Source organism: Amblyomma americanum, chromosome 1, assembly GCF_052857255.1.
Source record: "Amblyomma americanum isolate KBUSLIRL-KWMA chromosome 1, ASM5285725v1, whole genome shotgun sequence".
NCBI classification, from domain to species: domain Eukaryota; kingdom Metazoa; phylum Arthropoda; class Arachnida; order Ixodida; family Ixodidae; genus Amblyomma; species Amblyomma americanum.
In genome coordinates this window covers 60,964,447-60,981,319 of record NC_135497.1, presented here as the reverse complement: position 1 = coordinate 60,981,319, position 16,873 = coordinate 60,964,447, and the positions used below count along the sequence as shown (strand labels likewise).

Sequence of the window (16,873 nt, the reverse complement as noted above, 5' to 3'; positions counted from 1 at the left end):
TGGAGCACAATAATCTATTACGAAATAGGAGGCCTTTAACGTCTTAGGCGAACTCATTTTTTTAGATTTATAACTCGGCATTGTGTTTATATATATTTAACATGTAATTATGCGCGCGAGACGACTTTATAACAAAACAAGCGCGCGACAATCGCCGAAAGTTTTATAGCCCCGCTACAAGCTGGGAGGCTCTCAGTCAGGAAAAAAGTGCACGCCCACTTTATAAGTTATGAGACTCGCACCTGACTCGTAGTGTTCTTCGTGAGGGGCTCGCGATTCTTCCATTTTACTCGGCGCAGTCATGCCGACGGATGCTGCATGGGATTTCCGCTGCGTTCCTGGTGATATTAAAGTCTACAAAGCGCTTGTCGCTCGTAGGTTTGAGATTTGCTTCCGGCAGAGCAGAGGAGAAAGGCCCCTATCAGCCCCGCGCCCAAGCAACCCTGCTTCATTTTTTTTTTGCGTCGTATATCGCGCGTTGGTTGCGGTGCGCACTCGTTTTGCGCGCATAATTCTATGTTAGATATCTTGAACCACAATGCTGACATAGAAACGTAAAAAAAACTGGGTTAGCCTATGATCTTGAATACCTCCAATTCCACCGTAAAAAATTATGCCTTAAAAAGAACAATTTAAAAGTCGATTAGTTAATAGTAGTTAGCTACCTACTACCTCACTACCTAACTAGCTACCTCTAAACTACCTACTACCATCTGTGTAATGTCCGCAATTCCGTGCAAGGCACATGCACAGAGCGCATTGCCGTATTTATTACAGATTTTTAAAGAGACCTGCACAGGTAAAAAAAAGAAACACCAGGTATACGTTTTGTAGATATCAGATGATCGTTACGAACATGGAAAATAGTTATCACAGGGAATCCTTACACTTCGGTTCTCCATACAGCCCTCAAAGGTGATAGGATGAACTGTTTGTTCATAAGCAGAAACATCACCGCACAGAAAAAAAAAACCCTTGTTCATGTCAGACTGAAAATGCACACGCGTTAGCGTAGGCATCCGCGGAAAGAGAGATGCATTCAACATATTGCTATTTTTTACCAGCATTTCGATAAGATGTGCTAACAAATGTACATGTCTCCAAAATGACCCCTTTAGCATTGTTATCTCAACTTTTCTGGCTAACGTTGTAATTCTTCACCTTGTCTGTGCTGTTGATAAGTTTTGAATGACGTAGAATTAGGAACTTCTCATAGCTCTTCAGTTATACAGAGTCGAACTGCATGTGCTTGAGGCACACAAGAGTTGCGCCAATTTCTTCCCCCGTGGAAACAATAAAGACAGATTGCCGAAGTGCAATTATTTGCGTAATCTCACGTTTTACAACCGAGTGGTGATGAGCAGGTCATGCGCCAAGTTAGTGAAGTACTGTTCTTGAAGTGCCCGTGTGGAACTCGCTTCTAATCCTTCGAGGTTTATGTTACGTCAGCGCAACACAAGTTTTGATGCTTATCGTAAAATGGAAATGTTTGCTGCTTTGCCACTTGTGCTGGAGAAGGTGGCAGCACGTTCATCGACGCATATCTTAGAAAGAAGGCAAAAATAAAAGAAAAAAAATGATCAATAACGCATAATTAGTATGTGATTGCGTGCGTTGCCCGCACTGCGTCGCGCCAAGCCTAGCGGGCTCTGTGGTCTCGAGCATGTCGACAATGCGCTAAACCAGACGGTAAGCCGCAGGGTTACAGAAACTGCGCCAGCACTGAAGATCATTTTAGTGCCTTAAAGCATGAAACGAACACAAGCCATTGGTACTCCTACTTTGATAATAACCTCTTTTTCTTAAATCAGTGTGAAAATCTCCTTCTCCCCGACTCCCCTTTGTTGCAGGCATACCGTTTTTTTTTAATGTCGCAAACCGTACTATACAGGTATTTTCTGTACTACGTATAACAACAGGCGTTCTGGTCGTATACTTGTTTCGCGGAAGTTCGTCTATTTCGCTCCAGTTGAGCTTCGCGGTGACGCTGCACAAGCGCCTGTCCGCGTGCGGTGCTGTCGCACCTGCTTGATGTCGGCGTGTCGGATGGACTCCCGGCGCTCCTCGACGGACGAGGCTCGGGTCCAGGAGGGCGGACCAGGGGGCGCACAATTGACGGTGAGCGCGATGTGGCGCCGCTCGCGCAGCGACTCCTCGGTGTCGGCCGACGAGCCCGCGCGGCTCCGGTTCTCGGAGGCAATGCTGGCGCGCGACGGTGCCCCGCGGCGCACCGCGTGAGCGGTGCCCAGCAGCCGGTGCTGGAGCAGCCGCACCACGATCACAGGTGGCAGCACCATCTGCAGCGCCGACAGGTGGAAATGCACGCCGCTCGCCTCTTGCGAGTACGAACCTGCGAGGGAAAAGAGAAGGGAATGGCACGTCTCATCATGATGAACTCGGGAGGGTTTTGCGATGTCCGGCTAGTTTGGAGCTGAAGAAAAAAAAGCGCAACATTAAGACGCTGCGCATATTGCGAGCGCCGTGAGAACAAAATTAACGATGAATTTTTCAACGATGAATTTTTCAAGGACACGTTTTGGCATGAAGTTGTGCACTGCAACGCGAGCGTTGCATTCCAGTGAAGTATTACCTTCTTTCTCCTGCAAAAGCTACTGATATTATAAGTCACGTTAACGTTTCCTTTTCGTTTAACCAGACTGTTGTGCTTAACGACAACCTTGAAACACAGACCCTGAGGGGCTTGTCCGTCTGTCTTCCCAGTAGTTTCCGTCGTAACCTTACCCCGCTATTCGCGGTTAGTCAAGACATAATGAACACTGCAAATATCACTGACGGCTCAGAGTTATAATCTCCCGTCTGGGGCAGTGCACAATGACGCAACAACTATGAAAGAAAAAAAGAGGATTGCATGTCCCCAATTTCATTACAGCGAGAGCACCATGGAGACCGTCTTGAGTGCACAACGTAAAGGAACATAAAAAAATACCTCACACAAAGCATACGATAACAACTCCAACAAAAAGCGTGCCTGCAATCCTGAGCAGCATGCGACATGACTGCTTGGTTGTGCTTAACACACAGCCGTGACGTGGGAAAGGAGGAGCGTTAGTAACAAAAAGCTTTGCAGAGTTAGGCTTCTGCAACCTAAAGCTTGCTTCTCCACATAATCACTATTAGTGAGGAGAAGCCAGCTGTGCAAACTTGTTGCTCGTTGTAGTTATGTTGTAATTTTAAAGCATTAAACAATAGGTATTATATGAAATATCAACAAAAGCATTTGCTGTAGGATGCTTTCACAAAGGTATTTTGGTGTCCAGCTCAAAGGTAATGGTATCCGTCAATGAAACGTCACTCCGGGAAATCAATGTCCTTACGACGACGTTACGAGGCGCTCAGATATTCTTCCGTACCTTCCTCTAATATTGCATTGTGTGGCTCATGTTGTGAGCGGATGAAATAGTAGTTGCGATGCTAAAATTTCAGCTGTAATAAATTCTAGGCTGCCGTAGATTAACGGCTTAGGAGCTAACCAAGTGAGATGCTTGCCTACTCGCGCAAGAGGTTCGAACTAAAGTTTAATCATGCGGGAGTAATATTTAAGACTTATTGCGAGCTTTCGTCATTTCGTGAATTAACTGGAACATTGTAGCACTTTTTAAGCTGCTTTTGAGGTGGCTTTTCTGAAACACAAATGTATGAAGAGATAAAGAGGTGGCCCCAGACAAGCTGCTCACACTGCACAATCAAGTTGTTTGTCTTGCCGACATTGATGTCTAGTGTCGCTATATGAAACCGGCGAGTGACTGAGATTGAACTGTCTGACTAATGAGTTGCCGTCATTTGAGTTGCGCTACCAGTAAAAGCATTCGTAGCAATTATTATGTGCCAGACTTGCAGCTATCACCGGGTTGACGTTCGCGTTTGCCTTTCGATTGTTTCCTCTCATCACCACTGCGCGGCTACATTAAGGGTAATTTTTTTGTTCTTTTATGACGCATACACGTTAACACTTATTTTTGCTGCTTTAAACTGCGAAACTTTAGGAATTACGACTCCCAGATTTGAAAATCAATTTATTTATTTATTTATTTATTATGATACTACAAACCGCCCGTGGGCATTGCTGTAGGGGGGATGTTACAGAAAGGAAAAGCATGAACTTCTGTTAAGGGAGCACAGTATCGCTGCAACTAAAGCATATAAGCTCACCAAAAACAAAATGTGTACAAGAAAACGAACGGTAAAGAATGAAGTGTCAAGACAAGCAACCGGATAAAGCAAAATAAAAATAGAATGTAGAACACAATATGACGTCGCAACCTATGACTGCGCGCTATCGCAAAGATATCATCTTAAAACATCCCCGAATTGCTCATCACTTGTGGACACTACGGGCCTGAGGCAGTTTGTTCCATTAGTTAATGCTGCGGGGAAAGAAAGACGGCTGGTATACTTATATTCGGCAGGCAATATAGCGTATTTTTCGGTTACGGTCATGTCTTTGTGATATGAAAGTCGGCCGTTTTAAGAAAATGTCGCAGTTGATGGCGATATGATTCCGGTCAATTTGATTTAATAGGGAACGCCTAGCTACGGTGCAACGGATTGGAAGCGTGTCCCAGTTGAGCATGTTTTTCAGGGTGGTAACGCTAGTGTTAGCCTGATGCGAGTTCGTTAGAAATCATTATTTTGGATCGCTTCCAATTTATTAGTGAGGATTACAAAATTAGAATCCAAGACCGCAGCGGCATATTCGAAGATAGGGCGCACATTGGAAAAGTGTAACACCTTTTTCACTTCTCGCGATACTTTCCTAAAGTTTCTTCCAATAAAATTAAGTACGCGGTTAGCTTTTAGCGTTACCTAATCTGCACAACCATTTAACGTTAAATTTGATGAAATTATAACTCCCAGGTATTTTGCTTCCTCAGTGATTGCTATTTTCTGACCATTTCAAGAGTAGTCGTTCCCTATGGACTCGCGTTTCCTGTTGAACCGTACGTGATAACACTTTACAATATTTAGTACCATATGCCGTTTTTGGCACCACTAAACTATGTGGTCCAAATCTGCTTGCAAGTCGATGATGTCTATGTGATTGTTAATATCTCTATAAATCACACCATCATCGTCATATAATCTAATTCTAGATGTGACATCTAAGCCTATATCGTTAATATCTACTAAAATTGAAGTCGGCCCAGTACGAACCCTTGCGGGACGCTTGATAATACCAAAAAAAATTCTGATTCTGATCCGTTAATCACTACCATTTCGTTGCGGGTTGTAAGATAAATTTTCAGCCATTTAAGAACATAATGTGGGAAGCCAAGGTAGGAGAGTTCAAAAAGGAGTAAAGAATGCGGAACTGGGTTAAAAGCCTTCCGAAAATCCGACATGATGAAGTGGATCTGTTTGCCGGAATGAAATGAAGAAAAAATATCATGGAGAAATTCAATCAGTTGTGTCATGCAGGAGTGGTCGGCCCTGAAGCCATACTGATAACGAGTGAAATGGATGTTTTGTGCTAAGTGATGATAAATGCCGGAATATATTATGTGTTCAAATGTCTTGCAGTATACACTAGTTAGTGAAATAGGCCTGTAATTGGAAACCGGACTAAGAAGGCCATTCTTATGAACCGGGACAACGTTAGCTGTTTTCCAGGCTGAAGGTAGCTATTTCGATGTTAGTGACAGATATCAACCAATTATAACAATTTAGCTGTGCAAGCTTTTCTTCTCCATTTTTAGTCAACGACACAGCGCTTCTTAGTCCCGTTGTACAGCTTGTGGTAGCCTTCGTTATGTCATTGTCCTGAACACGAGTGGTGATACTGCAGGCTTTAAGCTTACGGAACCATCCTCCTTATTTCGGAGTCCTAGTATCGCTGTCATTTTTTGCACCTCCAGTGTTCTCTGCGCTTAACTGCAGCCGCATTCTCTCGCCTTTCGCAACGCAAGACTCGAGCGCCATCTAACAAGCTTACGACGAAACGACAGCAACCGCGCGCGCAAACCAAACATTGATTTTCTTTTTTCCTCGAGGCACCTGCGCCACTGGCGCTGAGAGCGTCGTAGCGGCGCCCAGCGCAAACTGGCCCGAAGGTGCGCCTCGCAGCTCGTGCTCGCCGGCGCCCACAGAGGGCGCCCGCTGCGTCCCAGGCGCTTTGGAGGCCGTAACCAGCGCGCTTTACTGTCGTTTGGTGAGGCGACGGCTTCGAGACACTTTCGTTCGCACAACCCCGCGAAGGGCTTTTTAGGCGAACGACTCCGTGTTTTTATTGGCTTGCTTCGCGCAGCAGACCCGGCGACTGTGGGCCCGCGCTGAAGGTGAGCGATGGCCCATAAAAGCCCGCTGGAGCGGCGCCCCTGCCGGGGCTATGGCTGAGCTCCCCGTTTCTGCATTAAGGAGCTAGGTGGCCCAACACCGAGTTTGCCATCGTCACCGGTTTTCTTTCTTCCTCCCCTTCGCTCTCTTTCTCTGAAGTTTCTACCCCTTTTTCCCTTCAGGCTAGGCTTAGTGAACGTTCATGTTATTCTCTCAACATTTAACGTTGAAGGTGCCCATTCACCTGAAGAGCACCTGACTGACCTTTTTTTGCTTTAAGAGATACTGCAGATATTACACCTCAAAATTAACTTCGTTGCGGAGAGGGAGAGGTAGAGTGTGTGTGGCCATTTAATGAAGAGCATAAATTGTAACTGGCGTTTGAAAAGCGCTCACATGCTACTCTATGTTGGGGAGGGGATTTGGGAGAGAAAGCCCGTCGGAGAAGGGTGCAGGAAAAAGTTATATAAAAAAATGCAGCCATTGGACTGAGGTGATTGCGCATCGATGGGGAATGTAAGAAGGTTTTAAAATTAGTGAAAAAGACCAATGTCCTCCAGATGGGCATATCAGCACCTCTTCTATTTTTTTCAATGCTAGCCGGATACGGCTGACCCAACCGATCAAGTCGCTCTGCTGTCCTCCTTTCCTGCTGTGCCCCGTCGGCTAAACTTCGCGCCATCTCCACGGTTGTGAGGGAGAGTACTCTCGTGGTGGCGCCCTACGACGGAACACGGACGAACTGAACTCTAGACACTCCACCCGGCTAGCGGCGCGTCGCGGCAACTAACTGAATTCAGGCGACGGAAAGCTCTCTGTGCGAAGCCAACGATGCGCCTTGCACTAAAAAAAAGAGGAGGCGCTGGGCAGACAAATGTTGCAGCGCGGGGTGAAACATAGCAAGAGGGAGCGGGTACAAGAAAGTTTCAAATTTGATGAGTCAGTCCAATGCGGAAATATACCTCACTGCTGCCGCTTGACCAAGTTCTCTGTGATTATAGCTTATACGCAGTATACGTTAAGTATCTCATTGTTATCGCACCATCATGCGCATGGACAGACACTTTTGTGGTTAAACTTCGCTTAATGTGACAGCGTGCTGTTGAACGCTTGCCTTTATCTCAAGGTACACACAAGCTCCAAGCCGGTTCGAAAACCTGCTCAGCCTCCGTAGCGACAGACGTTCAGAACTGCACCGATGCATGCAAGCCACCATTGCGGCTGCCAAAAGTCACAGCGGCTCTAATCAAGATTCCGTAGACACACTCGCACTTTTGCAGTCTATGCTGCCTCCCTTAGAAAATCATTTTCAGACCATGCAGCAGGTGTCAGCGGCACCTGCTCCATGTCCACCTGTGTAGACTCTTACTGCGGACACAGAGGCCTCGCGCAATTGTTGTCGTATGTTTGGATCTCGTGGCGCAACAGGCCGATGGCGCCCAATGAGCGCATGCTTACCAGCCCCATAGCCGTCTATAAAACAGTTTGTAAATATTTTAACATCAATATTATTGTTTTTTTCTTTACGCAGGAAACAAGCAGCATACATTTACAAGAATGAAAAAAAATCCCCTTTATGATACTGAAAGGCAGGCTCACTGTTAGAACGTGGCCAGTGAGTACTGTATAGCGAAATCAAGGACTGTTTGTCAAATGACTTCGCGAGAGCACGCTATTGGACGGATTTTGTTGTGATGACCAACGATTATCCAAAGAAGAGGGTTTCGAAAAAAGAAAAGTGCGCAGGAGCAGAGGCTAAGCAAAAACAAATGGAAGAAGTGGCACGCGAGTTCTCCCAAATGCCGCAAGAGTAATATCCATACAAAGCTTCGACTGTCCGTTCGACTTTTAAGCGGGATATCCAATATCTCCACCCGTGAAGACTGCCAAGAGCTATGAGCGGTGTATAAACGTTTTGTCTCTCTCTCTCTCTCTCTCTCTCTCTCTCTCTCTCTCTCTCTCTCTCTCTCTCTCTCTCTCTCTCTCTCTCTCTCTCTCTCAGATTTCTTTAGTCGCGCTAATAAGACTTCGGGACATCACCATGCTCAACGTGGGAGACCTCGTTGACTGCATGCGCTTATTTGGGAGTTACTATAACCACCAGCGACATTCACGCGAAGCGAGAAACCAAGGTAGTCGCAGCGAGCCACCGTTATTAGCCAGAGCGGCTGCTAAGCAAGCAAATGCATTCGTGGCAACGCCGAACGCCCAGAATGTCCCGAAGGCATGCATATGCGCAAGCCTTAACTGCTTTTCAAAAGCCATCAAACATAAAAAAGTCAGTATCTAACCGTACGTTTCATGATATTTTATGGGAAAAGCACGAAAGGGGGGTACACAAACTATAACACTTCTTCGCGCGATTCATTCTTCTCAGTCCACCTCTATTTGGTGGTGAGAAGTGTTCGGAAAACATTTTAACGAATAGCTTTTATCATGAGGGTTAAGGAAATGGGAACATTAATTGACGCCAAATTGGGCGCTGAATTAAGCCTGTTAATGTGAAAGCAAATTTCTAAAGAGAAATTTAAATCCTGTTCGCTCCAATATATTAATCCATATTTGACAAATGGGAGCGCCGCGTTATATTCAAGAGGTGCTGACGCACCGTGAAAGCTAGAAACGGAAATTTTAAAAAATATTTCCAGAAGCAGCTTACCCACTATAGGAGGCTGGATACAGAATCAAAAGTGGGACGAAGACACAGCTATTCTTTACTTAGTCTCTGGGCGAAGACAGAAGTCAAGGAAAAAATTTTCTTGTACAGAAGTATTCGTTTACTTACTGACTGGGTCAAGACAGAAGTCAAGGAACGATTTCTGTTGCTGTGGTGCTGCTTTTTTCTCAACTCCACAGGTGAGACTCTGGAAAGATGAAAAAGATATTCATTAAAATGTGCGTTTAACTTCAGTGCACAGACAGTAGTATTCTGGCGCCATTTCTCTCCTTTCATCCATGTTGCTCATTGGTGGCAGATAGAGGAGGTGACAAATAGGAAAGTTATACCTTGGGTGGGCCAGAGCAGAAATCAAGTATATGACAACGGATAATTTGTGCAGTTCGCGCCTAGTGAGAAATATTTTCGTTCTCAACCTCATACAAGTACACCACATCGTGTGTAATTAGGCAACAGCTTGTGACAAGCGACGTTCTCTGATATCCTGCCATCGCGGAGTTACCTACGACTCGATGAAATTACGCTAAGAATTTGGTTTAGTCTTGGTTGTAAAGGGTGCGGAAAGGCGTATACGCTGTTTTCTGCATGAATATAACATAGTTTGCGCCACTAAAGAACAAAAAAAAATGCTTTATTCCGCCACACACATCAATATTTCCTCTCCTCATTCGTAAAACTTCACATTAAACCAACCTTAAACCAACATTAAACATTAAACGCAACATTAAAACACCCTATAAGCCGTAGTGAGAGCCACCGGAAAGAGTGAGATGAAGTCGTCACACCACAATTAAGCCGTCAAGTCATTTCTTCAGACACGAAGTAACGTTTACAGTGCGGATGCACAAGCGATTGCCACAAGTGGGGGGTTCATATTCCAAGCACGCCGCGCGATGCCGCTCATTACGGCGGCTTCACTTGCGCGCGTGTGCACCCGTCAGGGCACATGCGCGCCGTGTTGTCCCTGTCTGTGACTTCGGTGCGCGTGTGTTTGCTGTTCGATTAATGCTTTTGTTTCCTTCGCAGCAATACGCGCTGCGTCGCCGGCAACGAATATGGGGGGGGGGGGGGGGGGGGGGGCGGGTACAACAAACAGCGCGTGCGCCCCGCAAGCGGGACGGGGAAATCAAGCGCCGGGCTGGGCAGCGAGAGGCCAGCGCGACTGTCGGTGCGGGCGCGCGGTCGCAGGCGGCAAAGATTAACTACCGCTCTCCCCGTGAAAATAATAACCACGAAGCACGGAGAATCGCGCACAAAGGCGCCGGCGCGCACGTGCTATATAGTGGCCACGTTATTAAGCAGGTCATTAACGCCGCCCATGTGAGCGAATTTCCTTTGCTCCACCACGCCAGCGGGGAAGGGGCGGTGGCGCTTGAGGGCTGAACGAGCAGCGGACTGAGAGAGGGAGGCCAACACGTGGTTGACGGCGCAGTTAGTTCCTGCCTTGCGTGACTCGCCACAGCCGTTGAAGGCCACGACCCTGAGAGCGCTGGGTGCAAAGAGGCGTCAGAATAAAACCGCATCGTTAGGTCACCGCGCGGTGATACGAGCTAAGCCAGCCCCGCAGAATCATTGCATCACGAAGCAAGGCAAACAGGCGAGCAGTCCTAGACGGTCAGCGCCTGTAGACCCACTTCGAGTCACCTGTGCGGGGTTGAATTCGCGGGCGATACATCTAGAAGCGAAGAGCAGGACACAAAAGCAAAGCATAATTTGTTACTTCGTAGTGTCTTTTTTTATGTATGTACGTTAAGGTGCAGCCAGAATGCACTGTTCGAAAATTGCGCAAGACTGCGTCGGGATATAAAGCAAGCAGAGTCGGGCGGTCATAAAATTTGCCGCATATTCATCAGAAATGTGAAAGTTTCTCGCAAACGATGAACTACATCAAAGACCGAACGCAAAGGCTGAATTTCTGGAACACCGAGCTCGAAAATGTCCCGCACTGGAAAAAAAAAAAAAGAACGAAAGTAACTCTTGGGACAGTTGTTCGCAATTAAAATGCTGTGTAAAAGTTTTATCCAACTGAATCTGACGTGTTCGTTAGGATCTGGCAGACGTTAGATTAATTAACATCAACACAACAATCCAACTAGCCCTGCTGCAGAGATGCTCAAAAATGAGGTCGTCGAGAACAATAGGAGAAATTATGGTTTATTTTTTTCCTGCCGACTTTGGTATACGTGATTAGTTTGTCTACTCGATTATCTTGAAAATGGCAAGCCGGATATGCGTTAAAGACAAAGAGGCACAACGTGAAACAGCTGATAACTGGCGAAATTAAGGTGGGATGAGACGCAGCAATAATATAATCAAAGCCACGTTAATGGAACTTGGCACAAATAATGTGCAGAAGCTGTAGTTCGAAAAAAAGGTTACAATGCAACAAAAACTTTTTACAATTTATTTAATTTTTATTTTAACTTTTTTCACACTTGCATTTTCTTTCTCATATACGGCCTGAAACACTGTGCTGAAAGCAGCGCGGGAGGGCACATTTTAAGTCTGCAAGTAAAACTACATATTCTAGAATTTTTTTTTTGTTTGGACTGAATAAATTTCCTCAATGAAAACAACGAAAAATGCTAAAAAATGATTTTTTTTTTACTTGCAGGCTACTGCAACACGAGTGTGCCTTCCCATGTTGGTAATTTCAGCGCAGTGTTTCAAGCCGTTTATGAGGAAGAAGTACACGTGCATAGAAAATGAAAATAAAGATCGAAATAAAATGTAAATGTTTTTAACTTTTTTTTGTAATGGCTGGTTTAGTGCATTAATTGCGCCATGTTTCATTAATCTAGCTTCGATTACACCATTTCTACAAAACATTTTATTATTATTATTTATAAATTCTCACCCCACCCTATTTCGTCGCTGTGTTGAAAGGCTACATAGAAGCTTTTTATGAGGCAGTATTAAACAAGAGTAAAGCAGCCAATTTAGCTTTCTAGCAAAAATCACCGACCTTGAGGCGGCATCTGCGTTTATGATACGTGGTTTCTCAGTGAGACGTTCGTGTATATATCAAGACGGTGACATTTGAAGTACACACTCACTGCCCATTGTCACTACGCACTTGCGCAAAGAGCTCTGAGGCAGTGGGAAGCGTTAGACACAGACGGCAGTGAACAGACCATAGTAGCAACTCTGCGCAGTTGGGAATGCGATTCGCTCATGCGTTTCGCATACCATTATATAACGTTTTGTGGAGCCCTGCCTGTGCGTCAGAAACATAGCCGTAACTGCGAAAAATATTTCAGTCTGCATTCAGCATGCACTTCTGCCGAGTATTCGTGATCTGAGTCGCGTTCTCCACGCGGTTGTCGCCTCTAGTGTGAATTCGTGCGGCAAACTGCACGCTCGCGACACCGCGTATGCGCGCGCGCCCGTGCACGTGAAGATATACCTGTACGCAGCTCGGCGTCCTTGTAAGCGGCTCGTAACACGAGAAAAGCGCCACGATTTTGTACTCCTTGTGAAAAGAAATGCTAATTCGCTCACTACCTACGTTACCTTTAAACGCAAGAATGAAAATGCGACACATGATCCGGATATGCTCATGTAAATGCATATTTCACGGAACACGCGCACACTGCATGCACAAGCAAGACATGGGCCATTTTTTTCTGTATTATGTGTGTTATGTCATCACAAAAAAGACGAATATAAGGTGGCGAGACACTGCTTGAGGAGAATAAAATACGCTGGTGCCGTGCCACGTGGCGTCACCTCGTGGCAAAGCATTAGTCTGATGCATTCTACACAAAATAAGAAGACTGTGGAAGGGAAAACATTCGTGAAGGATACAGTTTTCACTGATGCCATCGAAGACGCTTGAAATATGTTTTCGAGCTACATGCGATGAAAAATGGCGGGCCGCAAAAGAAAAATAAATTCTGCCGTTATGATTCCTGAATGAAACCGTAATAAGGGGAAAGGCTTCCTCCTCACAAAGAAAAGAAGCATACATCGTTGATTTAGACCGCAAAAGTAGGTTGTAGACTAAGCGACTTGGCTCGGAAGCTGAAGGAACCGCGAACCTGCTGTCTAATTTTTTTTTAGGTTCTCTCTCATCCAGGCGATGCTAGTCGGAACTAGCTGTGTAGGTACACGAAGGGACTGCCTGTGTGGCACGTGCAGTGTTTCCGAGGCCTATAGGGCACATTGCTCTGCTTGTCTGATTTCGCTATATCAACGAGGCGCACATCAACGCTCTTTCCCCTCAACTCGCGCCACAGTGCCGACCAGTGGTGTTCGCCATGCTGCGAGCGGCAGAGTAAGGCCACGCAACATGGCGATCTCTAAAAGGAGAGCATGGTTCGTTAATAACGGTCGCGAGTTGCGAGTCCTTCCAGAAGCCCAAGTGGCGCAGCCTAGGAAAGCCAATTGACACGAACCACTGCCACGCTCAAGCGGCTGAGGTGAGCCACAGAGGGTGCTCGAATGAAAGGGGGGGGGGGGGCGCTTTCAGCGCGTGCAGCGCATGCGCGGGGCTGCTGGGCGCCGCTTACCTCGGCGCTCTTGAGCATGTCCAGAACGAAGGTCTCCACGGACATGCCGACGAGTCGGTGAGCAGAGTCGTAGACGGCGCAGGGCGGCAGGGACGTGTCCACGATGTAGCCGTCCTCACCGCTGTCCAGCATGGGCGTCGACGGGACCGCCTGGTCCTCTGCGCAACCGTGAGGAGAGGAGACCCGTCAGCACGACGCGTTCACTCAGTGCGACCGCGCTGGTCTGAAGGCGCATAGCGTAGCCTTTAGTTCTGCTGTGTGAAGGACATTAAGGGAAGTCCAAACGCACCAGGAATCCACGCAGTGCGAGTGAACACTTCGGTGCAGTAAATTCACGTTAATATACGCAGTAAGAGGGCAAGCAGGAAGGTACTCTTGAAAAAAGCAGTAGCGAAAATAGGCACTCTTTTGAATTTGCGCTTTTTACGCGTTCAAATCAAAATTAAAGGTTGCTTGTATGTGGTATTCGCCATCCGGTATACTGTACATGGTACATGCTACATGGTACATTTTATAAGGTATATGGTATAGGGGGCCAAAGTGGCATAGCCTGTGAACAACGCCGTAGTGGAGGCCTCCGGATTAATTTCGACCACCTGGCGTTCTTTAACCTGCACTGACATCGCACATTAACAGGCGACTCGCGCTTCACCTCCATCAAAACGCGGCCGCCATGGCCGGGATTGAACCCGCGTCCTCAGGTTCAGCAGCTGAGCGCCCTAGCCACTTAACCCCTCCAGCGGGACCGGATAACTTTTTGTTTGAAGCTTGTTTAAGAATGAGCTGCACTCTGTGTCTGCCCTTCATTTTCACTGCTGGCCGCCTCTCCGCACCCGCTAGATTTTTTATATTTAAAAAAGTAACTCGTAAGTTCGCTCACAGAAGCTCATAGAAGCTCATAGAGTGATACCTCACGCACGTTCACACTCACAAGCGCAGCAATTCCCGAAGCTTCATGTGCAAAAACCTGGCAACATCGATGAAGCGTTTATTTATTATGCTTGACCATGGCAGGTGTACGTACTATCGTAAACATTAATATGGTTCACGAATGAATAGAACACACAGACATACAAAAGGAGAACAAAAATAAAAGAGAATACAGTAACAAAATGAAACAAGATTTGTTGATGAGATTGAATTAATATCAGTCACATACACAACAATTCTGGGCCAAAGCATTTTTGAACGAGAAATTGTTTATGAACGCAATTTTTCTCATATATTTTAAGGTTTCGCTATAACAATCATTACATCCACAGATCTACTCTAAACAATGCATGATATTTTTATATTATTGTTTTTGCTATAATCAAAAGCGTTCCCATTATGGCAATCTTAACCGCTCGATGCCAACGATAAAAAAAATACACACAAAAAGGTTTTGCTACACATCCGAAGAATGAACCGTTACCTTCATTATTTCTATAACAGTACCTTGCAAGTTTTCAATACTCAAAATTTTTGTCCGGAATGTTGGAGATGAAAAGAGTTATTTCAAGTCACGGCGGAAAGTTAAGCGCCTCATTATTTAAAATGCATGAGCCAAAACCTTTTGGAGTTGACGTTCCATCTGAGACTTCTTCTGCCATTGCAGCTGTCCTTAGGCATGACAAAAGTAATTACACGTAATAACAGCAACATAAATAACTTTCCAATCTAACTGCACTCTTCAACTGCTACCCACCGTAATGTAGACTCTAGCTTCATTAATCAGAAAAATTTTCCTGCACCCTCCACCAAGCCACCGCTCCGTTTTGTATGTAACTGTTTCACTTCTATCGCTGCTTCAGTAGCTCCTCAGTGTGATGTTTTTTCAGCTGACATCTATTTATTAAGTCCAGTGGGAGGTAGAAAATTACACGATTTTTTAATACAAGCATACGTGAGAGACAAAGGTGGCAAATGCAGACTGCCGTGCGTCTTAGGAGGTACCTGCTATGCAGAAACGAAGTTCGCTATGCCTATGGGCAGGGGCGGGGACGTTTATTTTCATGTGTCTTTCCCACCACTGTTATTTGGGGAGAAACGAAATTGGAAAACGACATCTCATCGACCGACCATTCGCCGCGGCACAACCCAAATGATCTAGCCCAGCGTTCCCGATAGCCACTACCCCAGCAACGCCGCGTTTATTTAAGCCACGCTTCAAATTGGACGCTCACTCTTTCGACGTTTCTAGATATTGCGAAAAAGGAAAATGTCGTGACCAGGCCTGCGAAGCCATTACATCGATTCGTGATTGCTCGGTGTCGTGTCAGGCAAGGAAAGCGGTTTCCGCGTCCTGTTGCGATTCCTTTCGTAGACACTATAAAGTATAAGCTGTGTTTGCTCGATGATGTGCTGCTCCATTTGTCAAGCTTCGACGCCAAACCACGCGGCAGTTGCGGCATGTTTGGGTGAGACTGTGATGGCTGTTCAGTAGGCATTTTTAGGCTGCCACGTTGAGCCTAATAATGTGACATGACACAGAGGCGCTGCCAAAACACCCACAAGCGAGAATGGCACGGACAACTTCTGCAGAGCAGCGCCTGTCGCTGTCATCCCGACGTAAGGGGATTTTATAGTTCTCTTCCCGAACAAGAACTATCTAGCCTAGCAACTCTACCGTTCCCTTGACGTGATAAAAATAGAGGATTCTTCGCTCTGCCCGCGAATGAATGTACAGGCGACAGCTGTGTTGATCGGTTTAGACAAGATGTTAATCAAAGTGCATTATATCTGTGTTTTCATCGGATAAAGCATTCAGTGAGACCACAGTCAGCCCTGCTGGGTGATGCTGCTCTAAGATACGTGTGCCCTACGGTCACTACCTCTCCTCATGAACTCCGCCCCCTCCACACAACGCTAGGTGCGATCAAGCTCGAGCGCACGAGTGCGCAGTTATCGCGCCTTTCCCTTCCTCATAACCTCCTCCTTCTAGCAGCGCTAAGCGCCAGCAAGACAGTGTGCCCGAGTACACCTATCGGCTTCGCACGGTGACCAACATTTATAGAGGTAGCTCTTATTGACTCTTTCCCCAGTTTTGCATCGTTGTAGGCGCCGTCCGCTGACCACCTGCTACAGCGGCGACCTTGACAGCGCGCCATGATACTGCGGCGCCAGCAGTTGTACAGCACATTTACGAACATTTCTTTTTGTTCTCATACCAAAGCTAAAACTCAAGGATTTGCGTTACACACTCGTAGCCATCCTGTGAATTTTTTCCTCTCCAACTGGAGTCCCGATATATGGCTGTTATCAGTTAGCGAAGCGCTCGGACTTCGCCCTTAAGGGTTGTGACTAAAGCCAATGTACTTGCGCTTAAGTTCCCCTTCTTTCGCCTTCTGCGTGTATACTCATGTTTTTATGTAACGTCGAGCTGTGGGTTAGCCACCAGAGAAGGGGTCAGTGA

General features: G+C 46.2%; 1 protein-coding gene across 2 annotated transcripts in view; it reads right to left on the bottom strand.

Moving 5' to 3' along the window:
* LOC144112865 (uncharacterized) overlaps positions 1 to 16,873 on the bottom strand; it is a 565,400-nt gene that overhangs the window by 209,061 nt on the left and 339,466 nt on the right. For both annotated transcript variants that reach the window (XM_077645681.1, XM_077645682.1), the window contains exons 10-12: positions 13,480 to 13,637; positions 9,077 to 9,155; positions 2,025 to 2,350 (exon numbers count right to left, since the gene is read on the bottom strand). In XM_077645681.1, the coding sequence (XP_077501807.1) occupies positions 2,025 to 2,350; positions 9,077 to 9,155; positions 13,480 to 13,637 (563 nt within the window). The remainder of the gene's footprint in view (positions 1 to 2,024; positions 2,351 to 9,076; positions 9,156 to 13,479; positions 13,638 to 16,873) is intronic.